A 16,873-nucleotide genomic window follows, 5' to 3' on the forward strand; every position below is an offset into this window, starting at 1 on the left:
GATAGAAACCATCCGTAGGCAGTTCGACACCGATCAGACTGATTCAAAGGTAGGAGATAACACTCCGTCCGCTGTTCTCGTTGAGTCTGTGCCATCGTTCCCTGCCTTTAAGGTGCTGTCAGCTAGTGATGTTCAACAGAGCATCTGGAAGTCCGCCCTTAAATCCTGCCCTCTTGATCCTATGCCATCCATATTGGTAAGCAAATGCGAAGTTCTTCTCTCAGCTCTGACAAACATTATCAATTCTCTGCAGTCCGGATGTTTTCCTGACATTTGGAAAGAGGTTCTAGTTTTCCTACTACCAAGAAAAGAAACCTGGTCTTGATATCATATTTAAGAACTTCCGCCCTGTGAGTAACTTGTCTTTTGTCGAAAACTCATTGAGAGGGCCGTATTCAACCAGATTCATAGACACTTGGTTAGTAACAACTTATACCCGGTTGCACAGTCTGCTTACAGGGAAAACCACAGTACTGAAACGGCGCTTCTGAAAGTAACAAACGATATCCTTAAAAAATATTGAGGATCCGTTACCAGGATTAATCATAGTAAAATTGAATAGGCGTTCTCTGGTATAATTTTTAAAAAATATAAGATTTCGGCTGGCAGTCTACTGTTTTCGACGGATAAACATAACTGATAACATGAAACGAACCGTTAAATTATTTAAATATAGAGAGTGATATTTTGTCTACAATGATAACATTATAAAGAAATCCATGGATGTGCTATGGGTAGTCCTGTCAGCCCCGTAGCGGCCAACTTGTGTATGGAGGAAATCGAAGAAACAGCAATCGATTCAACTCCTTTTCTGCCGAAAGTTTGGAAGTCGCCCCATGTAAGGTAATCCGGAATCCGAAATCCAGGTAGTTTTGGTCTGTGGAATCCGGAATCCAGCTAATGGAATCCATGGAATCCGGAATCCAGAGACATGGAATCCGGAATCCACAGCGTGGAATCCGGAATCCACAGACATGGAATCCGGAATCCGGAATCCAGAATCCGGAATCCACAGCGGGGAATCTGGAATCCAGGACTCTCTTGGATTACCTTAGATGGGGCGATGGAGGCGTTATGTAGACGACAGTTTCTGCATTATTAAAAAGGATACAGTCTCCTCCTTCCACAATTCACTGAATTCTATCGACCCGCATAACCCCTTCACCATCGAATATCAATCCAATAAACAGTTGTCATTACTTGACACCCTCGCTTCGGGCGATTCTGGGAAGCTCAGTGTTGACGTCTATCGGAAACCTCGATTTCGACTCTCATCACGACAAAAAACATAAAATTAGCGCTGCTGCGACACTTCGACACAGGGCCTTAAACCTTCCCAACTCTGAATCTGGTAAATCCCGTGAAACTGCTTGAATTAGCGCCGCACGACAGTCTAATGGTTACCAAAAATCACTTCTGATATTATAAGAAAGAAATCTTCAACATCGACATCACCAACACCTGAGGAATTAGTCACTATGTTCTTCAAATGGGCTGACCAACGAATCGACAGAACTTTGCGATCCTTCCCTACATTAAAGGCATTACTGAGCCACTCAGGCAAATCCATGACATTCACGTCACTAAAAAGCCAATTAAAACTCTCCAACAGGAATTCCCTGCCCCCAAGTTTCGACCTCCTAAAGACGATCAATGCAATGTTGTTTACAAAATCTCTTGCTTATCTTGTCCATGGGGTTACATTGGTGAAACAAAAAGATCATTCAGCACCGGTAAGAAAGAACATAGCAGGAATATAAAACAATGTGCACGTCGTCGGCGGATTAGGGACACCCAGAAGCCCATTGCTGGAGGCGTTATTGGAGACACTGGGTGCACCCTCCCCGGATCCTAACGAGCTGTTGAGTGAGATGGGACTCGACCCCCAAGGACTCGACACCAATGTCCTCGTGTCTCAACGGGTTTGATGATGCGTTCATTGTTGGATGGAAGTATCCCTCCCAAATAAAGGGCTCAGATTCAACGCGATTATAGTATTTCAGATCAAGATTTACAAGATTATGCGACCAGTGGTCCTTCGACCCGTTCGACCGTGGAACAAAAACAACCGCGCCAGAGACCTCTGCCTCCGTCCCCTCCTAGCAGTGTAGGCAGTAGCAGGTATAACAGGGACCGTCGTCGACGGGGAAGCGGCGGCGGCGGCGGTTCTCCCGGAGGAGGCCAGGGTGGCGCCGGTAGCGGACCACCCATTGGAGGTAGCGGTGGGATCAGAGGCAGTGGTCGTCGACGACGTCGGCTGAGTAAAGTTGGATTACGATGTCAAATGGATCTCTTGGCTCAAGATGCCCAACAATGAACCCATGGACGTCAGATTTGGAACATCACTCATTCCAATACGGTCACCACCGCCTACGAAGATAGACGTCGTCTTGGGTCAGTATCCCATAAAAAAGCGAAAGGCGTATCTCCACGAATCCATTCTTCATCATGCCCAAAATCTAAAGACAACGACGCCTTGCCAGGGCGTGACAAGTTAGAGGGAAACGACGACGACAAGACAGAGGCATCCTGCCTTTATTAGCATTGGCCGTTCCTGGTCTGATAGCTGCAGGGAAAGCAGCCGCGTTAGGCAGTGTGGAAGCTCCTGCGAGGTAAGGTGTCAAGAAAGGCTTGAAAGCAGCCACCCGATGACGTCGACGATAAAAGTATAAAGGGAACCTGTCCGAAAAAACCCAAGGATCGTCTCATCATGTCGTGGCGTATTGAACGTCAACTCCCGTTTCTTCAGAGCATCTTGAAAGAAGCCAATCATCAGCCGCGTCGTGAACGGTTGCAGTCGGCCAATGCCGATCAGATCAATGCCATCAGCGAATTGGTCATGAAAACGCTCCGTCACCAGATTCCAGTGTCGTCCACCACCCTTCAATGGCTACGACCGCATCGGAACGCCTTGAGAGAGATGGCCCGTCGCAAGCATTCCTTGAAAAAGCGACGCCAGATCATGATGGCTCAAACGGGCCGTGGTCTGTGGCAAGGTTTGAACATGGCGTGCGAGCATTGTGTCCAACGATGAGAACCGTGCCGTGGCGCATTCGACGACAAGTGCCCTATCTGGGCACTTTCATACAAGACCTGACCACGCTATCGGTGGATCAATAACACCATCTTCTCTTGGAGGTCCGAGATCAGATGATCGCCGGAGGCGATCAGTCAATTGGCCGACGAGGTGTTACACCGAAGGATTCTCCTATCGAAGTATACGCGTCTCAAATTCACTGCTGCTGTAGGCGACCCAGAGACCCGGCCGGGTTTAAGACTCGCTCTGACCACTCGTTGAATTTGATCCTGGCAGTCCCTGGTTCAGCCTCTCGGCTGAACTTGTAACTGAGCACTAGCCAACTGATTTGAGTCCGGCCAGTTGGGATTCTTAAAGCTGTTGTTCTAGATCTGTTCGTTTCACTGGCCGTGAAAAGCACCTATCGGGGAATGGTCAACTATGTATATATTTGCTCCAAAAACGTTTGCTCTTCAAAGACCGTGGAAATTGAATAAAATTGGTACAAAATCCTAAAGGAAGCATACAGTAAGGTTTTTAACAAAAACAATTAGATCACCTTTCCTTTTTTTTTGGGGGGGGGGGGGAGGGGGTAAGGGTGGTTGAACAGTCAGCACTTTGCCCCATTTTGCATTGAGTCAAAAACGCGGACTCTGGTTTCCATAGATACATCAGTTGAACTCATTTAGGAGCAGAACGGGGACGTCCCTTAGCGTCGGCGCGTGCATGAAAAATTCTTACAAAGAAATCAAATAAGAGTAGAATCCAGTCTTTTCTGCTTGCTTTCCTTTTATCAACTAACGTGCCCATCCTGTGGCTAATAAACACTTATTAAATGACTGGCCCCAAAGGAAACTCGAGAACCTCACTGCTCTCTGTTATGAATTTTTTGTTATACCTTCCAGATAAAAGGGTACCACCTTACGACTTTACTTTATTTAATGATTATTCACAGAAGGCGAGATGAATATTCGTCTCGGTTTTTATTCACCGATATTAACCTAGCCCGAGGTGAATAATTGTTTTAGTATAATTACATAGGTGATTACTTGAAAAAAAATATATGCTTTTTCGTCTGTCACTTCGACAAAACGGCTTGCGGCCATTTTGAAATAAACCTCCTAGGTGATTATCACACAATTATCACCTCAAGTGCAACCAATCAGCGCAGAGAATTTTTAATACTCACCTATGTAAATCTACTAATGCAAAATATTACATGACAGCAAAGCACTTTTTGTTCACGCGGGCTAGCATACGCACTTGCAAGGGTGGATTAGGTGCACAACCTGATCAAGTCCGAGTCCGGACAGTGAAGTTGTTTTATTTTTCTTGGGAGTTAGTAAGTTTTTACCCTTGGCACGAGACGCATTCTCCTCCAATAGGAAAACGCATTTGAGTTTAGAGGTATAACAAATCAATTCAATTGCCATCACTCGACTAAAGTATTTACATACCTTTTTTGCACCGGTTTAATTTGCACTTTAGCCATCTTGGTGCTATGGCCTTACCCATACACAGAACAGATATATTGCAGTGTTTAACGAAGTGAGGGTGGTGAGATTTATTCCCCTCTGTCACTAAGCCTATTGGTAGATAACTGTCAGGGAATGTATCATTTGACAGCGTGTCGCAGTCATTGTGCCGTTGAGCGCCGCCTCCACCACCGTGAGAGCATACTGAGGATGCAAAACCGCGAAAATAATATATTTGTAAGATTGACTCGGAAATGTGAGTGAAATGTAAAATAATGTGGAACAGTGTCTGAGTCTTACCGTGATTCCAATCAAAACATCTTCTTTCAACATCTGAAAGAGAGGTATCAGAAGTCCTTCTTAGCTAAGGCTCCGATTTCCCTCCCCCCCCCACCCCCTCTCCTATTTAAAGTTTACCCAAACCTTGTTTCCTATATTTGTGGGCAAGCATGTTGGAGAGCATGAATCCGGGATGTTCTCACATTCTTATGTGTTCTCATATTTGTGCATAGCGCCCGCGGTTAATCTGGGGATGAGGATACCCAAGGGATGAGGAAACGTTGCTCGATGTTATCTTGCATGTTAGAAAGTCGGCTGAACGTCGCATACTTTTGTTGTGCTCAAGAAAATAAAAGGGCAATTGGTTTGATCGAAACCGTAAGCATAAGCACGTGTCTAACTTCGCTACCCAATACTGAAATGTTGGGCAATTAGAAATGCAGGAAACGCGATGAGCCCTCTAATTTGATAAACACCACGAAAGCATGCGCACTATAACAGCGTTTTCCCTAATTTACTGCCCGAAAACACCACCAAAGGGATAAGACAAGATAGAATTTCCTAAAAATTCCCCGAGATCTAAAGTGAATTTCATTTCCCTCCCCTCCCACTTCTTTCTGGAAAATCAACCTAAATCACAAACCCAGAAAATCGTGTTGAGATTGCTGGAGAGAAGACAAAATGTATTTTGCTGTTGTCCGTGACATTAATTTGCGGTTTATATATATCTTATTGACCTAGGGTGAGAGCCGTACTGGAAGAATATCGGCCCGAGGTCTTGATAGTGCGGACCGAGCGCACTGAGGGTACAAAGTCTCCCAGTACGGCCCGAGCAAGCTTGGTCAATAAGAGATTTATTACACGACTGGAAACTGTATTTAGAAGTTGTATGCTGTAAAATTCCTATCCTGAAGATTTAATGAAGTTAACGCAGGCTTAAATGGGCTCACAAATTTTCCCTTGCTAAGACTCTGTTCTTAGAGCAACAAAGTCTCCGATGTAAGGCTTTCATTTTAGTGTTTTTTACTAGTAAGCCACTAAAATTCTAAAAGGAATTTCAATTGCCTTTATTCAACCAATAATCATTGTCGTAACAAATTTCGCTGTCAACGGTGACAGAAACGGGGTTAAAGCATTCTCGTCACCAGAGCCTAGGGTAGACCCAAGGCTCTGGGAAACTTTATTTAGGAGAACATGCGCCGTAGGGTTCTTATAGCCAAAAATTGGCTATTTGAACTTTACTGCGCCTGCTAGCTCCTCGTGCTAACACGAATGCACCAATTAGAGACGCTTTTGATTATTCTTCACGAAAACCAATGAGAAGATATTTGTTTCAGGGTTCCCCAGAGCTCTTCCTCTCTCAGTCAAGAGAAGAACTCTGGGGTCGAGATTGCGGTTAAAGAGAAAGTACGGCCTAGAAAACGTTTCTCCGAATCGAAAGTTCTTTGCCTGCCTGTGTTGCCATACTGGACCACTCATTTAGACTTAATACGTTTAAATAGCCGGCAATAACCCTTCAAAAATAGACATTTTTACATTGAAATACGTTCTCTGTGTTAGTCCAACCTCAAGTACTCCGATCTTGCTGTTTTAAAGCAAAACGTAATGCTACCACCCGTGTTATGAATAAGATTCGGAGGGAGTTTTACAGTAACTTTATAGACGAGAATAGTGCTAATCAAAGAAAACTATTCTGTGCTAGTCAGCGCTTTTTCAACCGCATAGTGGATGATGGTGTCCCACCTCATCTGGACAATGCAACTCAGTTTTCTAACGACTTAGCAAAATACTTTGTTCAGAAGATAGAAACCATCCGTAGGCAGTTCGACACCGATCAGACTGATTCAAAGGTAGGAGATAACACTCCGTCCGCTGTTCTCGTTGAGTCTGTGCCATCGTTCCCTGCCTTTAAGGTGCTGTCAGCTAGTGATGTCAAACAGAGCATCCAGAAGTCCGCCCTTAAATCCTGCCCTCTTGATCCTATGCCATACATATTGGTAAGCAAATGCGAAGTTCTTCTCCCAGCTCTGATAAAAATTATCAACCTTTCTCTGCAGTCCGGATGTTTTCCTGACATTTGGAAAGAGGTTCTAGTTTTCCTACTACCAAGAAAAGAAACCTGGTCTTGATATCATATTTAAGAACTTCCGCCCTGTGAGTAACTTGTCTTTTGTCGAAAATTCATTGAGAGGGCCGTATTCATCCAGATTCATAGACACTTGGTTAGTAACAACTTATACCCGGTTGCACAGTCTGCTTACAGGGAAAACCACAGTACTGAAACGTCGCTTCTGAAAGTAACAAACGATATCCTTAAAAAATATCGAGGATCCGTTACCAGGATTAATCATAGTAAAACTCTGATATAATTTTTTAAAAATATAAGATTTCGGCTGGCAGTCTACTGTCTTCGACGGATAAACATAACTGATAACATGAAACGAACGGTTAAATTTAAATATAGAGAGTCATATTTTGTCTACAATGATAACATTTATAAACAAATCCATGTATTTTCACCCAGGCATACCCGAAGTCGACGATCTTCAACAATTGTTTGGTTCGACCTAAGGCAGGGTGTTGGTCTTGGACAATCTCACGGACGAAGGAGGCAACGACAAAGGCGTGTTGCATCTCTTCACGCGTGAATCGCATCATCCAAACATCACGGCCATGTAATTGTGTCAAGATCTGTTTCCACGTGGGAAATTTGCCAAGACCATTTCGTGGAATTCTCATTACGTGATCGTCTTCAAGAATCCGAGGGATCAAACGGGATTTCGTGCCTTGCCCCTCCAAGCTTTTCCGGATCGATGGAGACACGTCCTAAAACTTTTTGATGCATGCATGCAATGACCCTACGGGTATATAATGATCGATCTTCATCCTGCTTCAGACGATCGATTCCGGTTGCATTGTTCAGTCATGTGACGCAACAGGACGGTCCGACAGTGGTGTACGAACGCCGATGAGTGCTGTCTCCTCGTCTTCGCATGCCGGATCGCCGTTTGATCAATTTCAGTGGAAACGGAACCCCTTGCAATATCAATACAATACAATACATTACATTTATTAGTATATCCCAAAAGGGATTTTCAATACCAATTTACAAAAATATAAGTATTATAAATACTGATGAAGTATAATGTAAGGGAAAAATAGATAAATTATTAAAATATAAAACTGCAATTAATTTATAAACGGGCCCACAATTCACGTTGGGCGGAACGTTTGAAACTAGTAACATTTGAATTGTTTTTGGTGTCATCACACATGAGGATATGAAATGATCAAAGAAGGACCTCTGAGCTATTGATGTTCTTTTAAAGATACTTTTGATGTTATTCTTTTGCCTGGTGTTGTAGCGATAGATGGTGGAGCGCTTGACCAACTTGGTTTCAAGGTAATTTGGAGTGAGGCCATGTAGAAATTTGTTTACCGTAGTGACGTCTCTGAGCTGTAGCATTTCATTTATGGGCAGCTAACTGAGTTCCTTTAGGGATGGTGAGATGTGGTCATACTTTCTTTTGCCAGTTAATATTCTAGCAGCAAAGTTCTGTAATAGCTGCAGCTTGCGAATGTTCTGTTGTGTAGCTCTTGACCACACAGTTGAACAGTAGAACAGCTTACAAAATATTAAAGAATTCAGGATAACTAAAAGGACGTCTTTCGTAAACAGGTGTCCGACTCTGTTGATTTGGCACAAACCTAACAACGAAGATGATAAGTAATCTATGTGGTCATTAAACGATAGGTGGCTATCAAATATCACTCCCAAATCTTTGCAAGAGGGCGATGGAGATAACTCTTTACCAAGGAAGGAGATAGTAATACCACTCAATCTTCCAACCAACTGTCTTGTTCCAAAAAGCATGAACTTCGTTTTTTGAGGATTGATGAGTAGCCGATTAGTGCAACAAAACTCTGCTACTTTGTTAAGGTCTTGACCAATCTGACTAAGAGCATTGACGTTGTCATTAGTTGCAAAGGATAAGAAAAGCTTTGTGTCATCAACATAAGACTCAACTGAGCAAATTTTGATAGCATCAGGAAAGTCATTCATATATAAACTGAATAACAAGGCTCCCGAGATGAGACCTTGTGGGACAGCGTGAGTTACAGTTAATGGCGAGGATGTTGATGTTCCAACGCGAATAGTTTGTTTCCTTTCTGTAAGATGGATTTGGAACCAATGTAGGGCATTCTTAGATGTTCCTAGTGCCTGGAGCTTGTTTAGTTAGATAGAATGACAGATGCTATCGAAGGCCTCACTTAAATCAATAAGTACCATGGCAGTAACTTTCTTTTTGTTAATATCATTGAAAAGGTGATCTGTGACCAGAAGGCTGAGGTCTCCGTGGAATGATATCTCTTGTTACCACTTTGATGTTTAACAAGTTTCTCAGCCACTTTGGATAGTACTGGGAGGAGCGAGATCGGTCTATTGTTCTTCCAAGCACGTGAAAAAATGGACGACTCCAACGACAGGTTTATGATACTTGTGATGATAGGCAATGTGTGAGGCAAACAGTCCTTGATGACTGAGATTGAAACTTTATCATATCCTGGAGCTTTATTATTAGGAATTTCCATAATCACCTTGCGAACATGGAACTCGCCCAGTATCGTGCTCAACGCAAACGTCAACGACGTGGAGGCCGAGCCCAAGATTTGAGTGAACGGTTGACCATGACTGCCCAGATCCCGTCCGGTGTGGGATCCATCCAAGATACGACCCCTTGCACGTCGTCGGCCGGATTAGGAACACCCAGAAGCCCATTGCTGGAGGCGTTTTTGGAGACGCTGGGCGCACCCTCCCCGGATCGCAACAAGTTGTTGAGTGAGCTGGGACTCGACCCCCAAGGACTCGACACCAATGTCCTCGTGTCTCAACGGGATTTGATGATGCGTTCGTTGTTGGATGGAACTATCCCTCCCGAATAAAGGGCTGAGATTCAACGCGATTATAGTATTTCAGATCAAGATTTACAAGATTATGCGACCAGTGGTCCTTCGACCCGTTCGACCGTGGAACAAAAACAACTGCGCCAGAGACCTCTGCCTCCGTCCCCTCCTAGCAGTGTAGGCAGTAGCAGGTATAACAGGGACCGTCGTCGTCGGGGAAGCGGCGGCGGCGGTTCTCCCGGAGGAGGCCAGGGTGGCGCCGGCAGCGGATCACCCATTGGAGGTAGAGGTGGGATCAGAGGCAGTGGTCGTCAGCGACGTCGGCTGAGTCAAGACGGGTTACGATGTCAAATGGATCTCTTGGCTCAAGATGCCCAACAATGCACCCATGGACGTCAGATTTGGAACATCACTCATTCCAATACGGTCACCACCGCCTACGAAGATAGACGTCGTCTTGGGTCAGTAACCCATAAAAAGGCGAAAGGCGTATCTCCAAGGATCCATTCTTCATCATGCCCAAAATCTAAAGACAACGACGCCTTGCCAGGGCGTGACAAGTTAGGGGTAAACGACGACGACAAGACAGAGGCATCCTGCCTTTGTTAGCATTGGCCGTTCCCGGTCTGATAGCTGCAGGGAAAGCAGCCGCGTTAGGCAGTGTGGGGGCTACTGCGGGGTACGGTGTCAAGAAAGGCTTGGAAGCAGCCACACGATGACGTCGACGATAAAAGTATAAAGGGAACCTGTCCGAAAAAACACAAGGATCTTCTCATCATGTCGTGGCGTATTGAACGTCAACTCCCGTTTCTTCAGAGTATCTTGAAAGAAGCCAATCATCAGCCGCGTCGTGAACGGTTGCAGTCGGCCAATGCCGATCAGATCAATGCCATCAGCGAATTGGTCACGAAAACGCTCCGTCGCCAGATTCCAGTGTCGTCCACTACCCTTCAATGGCTACTACTGCATCGGAACGCCTTGAAAGAGATGGCCCGTCGCAAGCATTCCTTGAAAAAGCGACGCCAGATCATGATGGCTCAAACGGGCCGTGGTCTGTGGCAAGGTTTGAACATGGCGTGCGAGCATTGTGTGCAACGATGAGAACCGTGCCGTGGCGCATTCGACGACAAGTGCCCTATCTGGGAACTTTCATACAAGACCTGACCACGCTACCGGTGGATCAATAACACCATCTTCTCTTGGAGGTCCGAGATCAGATGATCGAGGCGATCAGTCAGTTGGCCGACGAGGTGTTACACCGAAGGATTCTCCTATCGAGGTATACGCGTCTCAAATTCCCTGCTACTGTAGGCGACCCAGAGACCCGGCCGGGTTTAAGACTCGCTCTGACCACTCGTTGAATTTGATCCTGGCAGTCCCTGGTTCAGCCTCTCGGCTGAACTTGTAACTGAGCACTAGCCAACTGATTTGAGTCCGGCCAGTTGGGATTCTTAAAGCTGTTGTTCTAGATCTGTTCGTTTCACTGGCCGTGAAAAGCACCTATCGGGGAATGGTCAACTATGTATATATTTGCTCCAAAAACGTTTGCTCTTCAAAGACCGTTGAAATTGAATAAAATTGGTACAAAATCCTAAAGGAAGCATACAGTAAGGTTTTCAACAAAAACAATTAGATCAGCTTTCCTTTTTTTTTGGGGGGGGGGGGGGGGTTTAGGGGGGGTAAGGGTGGTTGAGCAGTCAGCACTTTGCCCCATTTTGCATTGAGTCAAAAACCCGGACTCTGGTTTCCATAGATACATCAGTTGAACTCATTTAGGAGCAGAACGGGGACGTCCCTTAGCGTCGGCGCGTGCATGAAAAATTCTTACAAAGAAATCAAATAAGAGTAGAATCCAGTCTTTTCTGCTTGCTTTCCTGTCCTTTTCCTATCCTGTGGCTAATAAACACTCATTAAATGACTGGTCCCAAGGAAAACTCGAGAACCTCACTGCTCTCCGTTGTGAATTTTGTTATACCTTCCAGATAAAAGGGTACCACTTTACGACTTTACTTTATTTAATGATTATTCGCAGAAGGCGAGGTGAATATTCGTATCGGTTTTTATTCACCGATATTAACCTAGCCCGAGGTAAAGAACTGTTTTAGTATAATTACATAGGTGATTATTGGTTAAAAAAAAAGCTTTTTCTTTAAAACAAATATTTTTTTCGTCTGTCACTTCGATAAAACGGCTTGCGGCCATGTTGAAAAAAACCTCTTAGGTGATTATCACACAATTATCACCTCAAGTGCACCCAATCAGCGCAGAGATTTTTTGATACTCACCTATGTAAATATACTAATGCAAAATATTACATGACAGCAAAGCACTTTTTGTTCATGCAGGCTGGCATACACACTTGCCAGGGTGGATTAGGTGCACAACCTGATCAAGTGCGAGTCCGGACAGTTCAAGTTCTTTTATTTATTTGGGAGTTAGTGAGTTTTTACCCTTGGCACGTGAGGCATTATCCTCCAATAGGAAAACGTATTTGAGTTTAGAGGTAAAACAAATCAATTCATTTACCATCACTCGACTAAAGTATTTACATACCTTTTTTACACCGGTTTGCTTTGCGCTTTAGCCATCTTGGTGCTCTGGCCTTACCCACACACAGAACAGGTTTATTGCATTGTTTAACGAAGTGAGGGGGGCGATTTTTATTCGCCTTTGTCACTAAGCCTATTGATAGATAACTGTCAGGGAATGTATCATTTGACAGCGTGTTGCAGTCATTGTGTCGTTGAGCGCCGCCTCCATCACCGTGAGAGCATACTGAGGATACAAAAGCGGGAAAAAAATATATATTCGTAAGATTTACTCGGAAATGTGAAATAGTGTTGAACAGTGTTTGTCTTACCGAGATTCCAATCAAAACATCTTCTTTCAACATCTGAAAGAGAGGTACCAGAAGTCCTTCTTAGCTAAGGCTCCGATGTCCCTCTCCCCCCCTCCCCCTTCTCCTATTTAAAGTTTACCCAAACCTTATTTCCTATATTTGTGGGCAAGCATGTTGGAGAGGATGAATCCGGGATGTTCTCACATGCTTATGTGTTCTCATATTTGAGCATAGCGCCCGCTGGTAACCTGGAGATGAGGATACCCCAGGGGTGAGGAAACGTTGCTCGATGTTATCTTGCATGTTAGAAAGTCGGCTGAACGTCGCATACTTTCGTTGTGTTCAAGAAAATAAAAGGGAAATTGGTTTGATCGAAAACAGAAGCATGCACAGTGTTCATGTAGCGAAACATCTTGGCTTAAGGCCATTCAGCGCATAAGCACGTGTCTAACTTCGCTACCCAATACTGAAATGTTGGGCAATTAATTACAAATGCAGGAAACGCGATGCGCCCTCTAATTTGATAAACACCACGAAAGGCATGCGCACTTTAAAGGCGTTTGTGGTCAAAACGCGATAAAAGCGTAACCTGTAAACAACATTCATCGCGTACAAATCGTTTTTTAAATCCCCTTTTTCGCGATTTCAGGTGAATCTAGAACAAACGTTAAGTCTTCCTTGTCCATCCGTCTACAAAGGGAGGTGAAATATTCGATCTGTGTGTAAGCAATCTCGTTTATTGCTATTTTCACGATTCTGCGGAATGTCACCCTTAAGCGCTTAGCGCCAAACTGCGTTTTGGCTTCCATCAATCAAATTCCCGAACATAACCTGGAAGATCGACTCCGCCTCCGGAGTTCACAGCTCCAAATTTATCATTATGATATTTTTTCAGAGGATCTTCAGTTAAAAAGAATCCTCTAGATTCCATCGTTTTCCATCGATCATCGGCGTCGAATGTACCATAGGAACCAAAGATACTGATTGGTAGGTTATGTCACGCATCAATTGATTTGGGGTCGGAAGTTTTATCGATGGAAGCCAAAACGCGTGGCCGTTGGCACTTGAAGATGAGATTCCGCAGAATTATGAAAATCGCAGTTTTTATTACTGGGTTGCCTTTGGCAAACCCAGTCGAGGTCTGCGTTTAGTTTGTTTGTTTTATTTTTTTTATTATATTTATTTATTTTAGTTTTTTTTTTCCCGTGTCGGTAAAAGTCTTGCCTGTCACTCCCCTGGTAAGTAGGTGTCTTTGTGCATAGAGCCTTCTGCGCGTATTTTCTTAGGATCGAGAGGGTAGTGGAACTTCGAAGATTTCTCTGGTGGACACAGTAGAATCATTAACTTAGCCTGCAATGGCGTCGAAAGTCATGTAACGCGAACGCTAAACAGGGCTTAACTTCAGTGAACTTTAGTATTGCAAAGCTGTCAGATGCTCAGGAGGGCACACTTGCGGTGAAAAGAAGTTGTGAGGGAACTTGAAAATTATCAACATGTCAGCCCAGAAGCCAATGTTTCCTTGCTTCTCTTTTATTTGTTATTCTTCAGAGACTGGAATGCTGTATTTCAATACCACACAATTCAGTGCCTTCTGATTTTCTGTAACACGTACCACAGCCAACCCAGTGTATGCTTCACGGAAGCATTTCGTTTTATTTTTTTCCGTGTTGGTAAAAGTCTTGCCTGTCACTCCCCTGCTAAGTGGTGGCTTTGTGCATAGAGCCTTCTGCGCGTATTTTCTTGGGATCGAGAGGGTAGTGGGAAATGCGTAGATTTCTCTGGTGGACACAGAACGATTAACTTAACCGGCAATGGCGTCGAAAGTCATGTAACGCGAATGGCGTTTTAGTGGATCTTTGAACAAAATGTACCCTTATGAAGCTCAATAATGGCAAGTCAATTGGATATACAGTCGGCGGAATCTTAAAAGCGACGAGTAATGGACTTCGACAACAATCTATCACCCGTCGAGGCGAAATCAAGGTGAGCTGTATTTACCTGAAGTACATGGTAATTTGACACGATTGAGTTTTTTGCCTTCACGCACGCAATGAAATAGGAAAAGGTTTTCGCCTCTAAGAGCAAATATGTTGTTTGTTTCAATACATTTTTCGCTGGAAAAAGATTCTGTGGTATTTTCTGCCTTTGTGAATTATAATATCATGTTGTGTATTGAATTTCCGAGCTAAAGGTTGAAATGTGATATGGGAGAAGTTTTTTAGTATTGCTCTGTAAGCAGGAAGGGTTCACAGGCCTGTTGGAAGCGTGCTTGAGTTTCAACAAAATGAGCCCCAAAATCAGTGAAAAATTGTGACGCAGATGAATAATAAAGTAGCTGCCATTTCCAAAATGATGAAATTACCTGGTGATAAATAACGTCGAACGCGTCTTGGAGAGTAAATTTTGACTTTGCATAAACAAGAGTTGGGCAATTGTGATCTTTGTTTTGACTTCGCTCATTTCATTGTCAAACTTTATAACACTTGACAGAAAAGGAAACTTACAAAAACCGGATATCTTGCCATCATTTCACACAGATGCTTCACTGTTTGGCGAGTAAACATGCCGCGGTAACTTAATCACGGCGCCCGCTGAATTCCGGCCATGTCACTTTCGATTTTGCGATTTACTTGAACATAGCAAAAATCCCCAAAATGTTTGTCGCAGATCGTAACTTTTTATACTCTATATTCACGGTTCAAAATTAATGTTGTTTTCATGTCGTAAATATTTTATTCTCGATCGACCGTCCCGGAAACTTCCTTCTGCTCTTTCTAAAAACTGTGTATCAATAGTTATTTGCTTTTGCATCAATATTTGTTTTGCATAAAGCAAGCTAACAAAATCTGTACCTTGCTGAGTTCGCATTTGTTAGCGTTAATAGTATTTTCGGTCAGATTCTTCTGTTTAATGAGGGGTTTATTGTTTTGGTCTCCCATCCTGACACTAACCCCGCTAAACAGGGCCTAACTTCAGTGAACTTTAGTATTACAAAGCTGTCAGATGCTCAGAGGGCACACTTGTGGTGAAAAGAAGTTGTGAGGGAACTTGAAAATTATCAGCCCAGAAGCCAAAGTCTCTCGCTTCTCTTTTATTTGTTATTCTTCAGAGACTGGAATGCTGTATTTCAATACCACACAATTCAGTGCCTTCTAATTTTCTGTAACACGTACCACAGCCAACCCAGTGTATGCTTCACGGAAGCATCTAGTTTTATTTAAGAACTAGACGCTGCATGAGTGTAAACTGGGTTGCATGTGGTACGTGTTGCACGAAAACAGAAGGCACTGAGTTGGGTGGTTGGGTGGTGGGGGGATGGGGAGGGGGTGATGAAGACCGTTTGTGGGGTCACCCACACTGTATACCACAAATGGCCCTTTGGCTCACACGTTCACACGTATAATTATTTTGTAATGTCGTGTCCTGTTTTGAAGTCTTTCACTTTTTAAAGCTTTGGTAATAAATTCAGTTCAAAGAGGCAAAACTCGCTCTTGAGTGAAACTCACTCGTTTCGTCTTTAAAGGGGCTATGTCACTCAAATCTATGATTGGGGTGCAGCGATAGCGCAGTGATGAGAGCACTCGATTTGATTTGCATTAATAGTTAATTCCAGTTTACAGTATCCCCAATTAGGGCTAGAACGACTGGACACTTGATATGTTGCTTTCCTTTCCTTTTCCCCCCAAAATGCCCAAAAAACAGGATGAAATATTGCAAGAACCACTTACAACTGTTGAACGACATAAAAAATACTACAAAAGGAAAGAGAAGCATGGATGGACATAAATGTACAAGATTGAAACGGATTACATTTGGGTAATCTTGAAAAAAGTCGGCCCGATGTTTTTCAAATTATGACAAGTTCCCTGGATAAAGGTCGTTTCTTTCTCAGCATCATTTCGTTTTTGACGTAAAGATAATTTTATCGGTAAAGAAATTCCACATTACCATTTTCAAGTTTTAAACTCGTGATTAACTAAAGATTTTCCCGAAACACTCTAAAATAACGTGACATAGCCCCTTTAACTAAAATAGTCCGCAAAAAACACCTAACTGCAAATTGTTCTGACGGACGTTTTCCTGCATGTCATGCATGTCTAGAGTTGCACTAAGCAAACGTTTCTACCACACAATAAGGAAGGACTGAACGTGTTGGCACCGCTTCAAAATTTATCTTCTTTTCAGTTACATCTGATGACAGGACAATTTTTTTTTTGGTTTTCGTTTGCACCAAATGGTTTTGCAAACCCGGGAGTTTCCTTTGTAGCCCTTTTATTTCGCGGGGTTTAATTTTTGCGGATGTTGCGGATAGTACTAGATCCGCTAAAATAAGTTCAAGCAGAAAAAACCACCAGCAAG

At 43.5% G+C, this 16,873-nt stretch overlaps 1 protein-coding gene across 1 annotated transcript in view; it reads right to left on the reverse strand.

Annotated features, from left to right (window-relative positions):
* Positions 1-799: 799 nt before the first annotated feature.
* The window catches only part of LOC137976593 (uncharacterized), a 38,750-nt gene continuing 22,676 nt past the window's right edge, over positions 800-16,873 (reverse strand). Inside the window, exons 2-6 of the mRNA XM_068823967.1 lie at positions 12,536-12,568; positions 12,229-12,450; positions 4,792-4,824; positions 4,474-4,695; positions 800-1,050 (exon numbers count right to left, since the gene is read on the reverse strand). Coding sequence (XP_068680068.1) covers positions 800-1,050; positions 4,474-4,695; positions 4,792-4,824; positions 12,229-12,450; positions 12,536-12,568 — 761 coding nt within the window. The remainder of the gene's footprint in view (positions 1,051-4,473; positions 4,696-4,791; positions 4,825-12,228; positions 12,451-12,535; positions 12,569-16,873) is intronic.

Source organism: Montipora foliosa, chromosome 11 (assembly GCF_036669935.1).
Source record: "Montipora foliosa isolate CH-2021 chromosome 11, ASM3666993v2, whole genome shotgun sequence".
Taxonomy (NCBI): Eukaryota; Metazoa; Cnidaria; class Anthozoa; order Scleractinia; family Acroporidae; genus Montipora; species Montipora foliosa.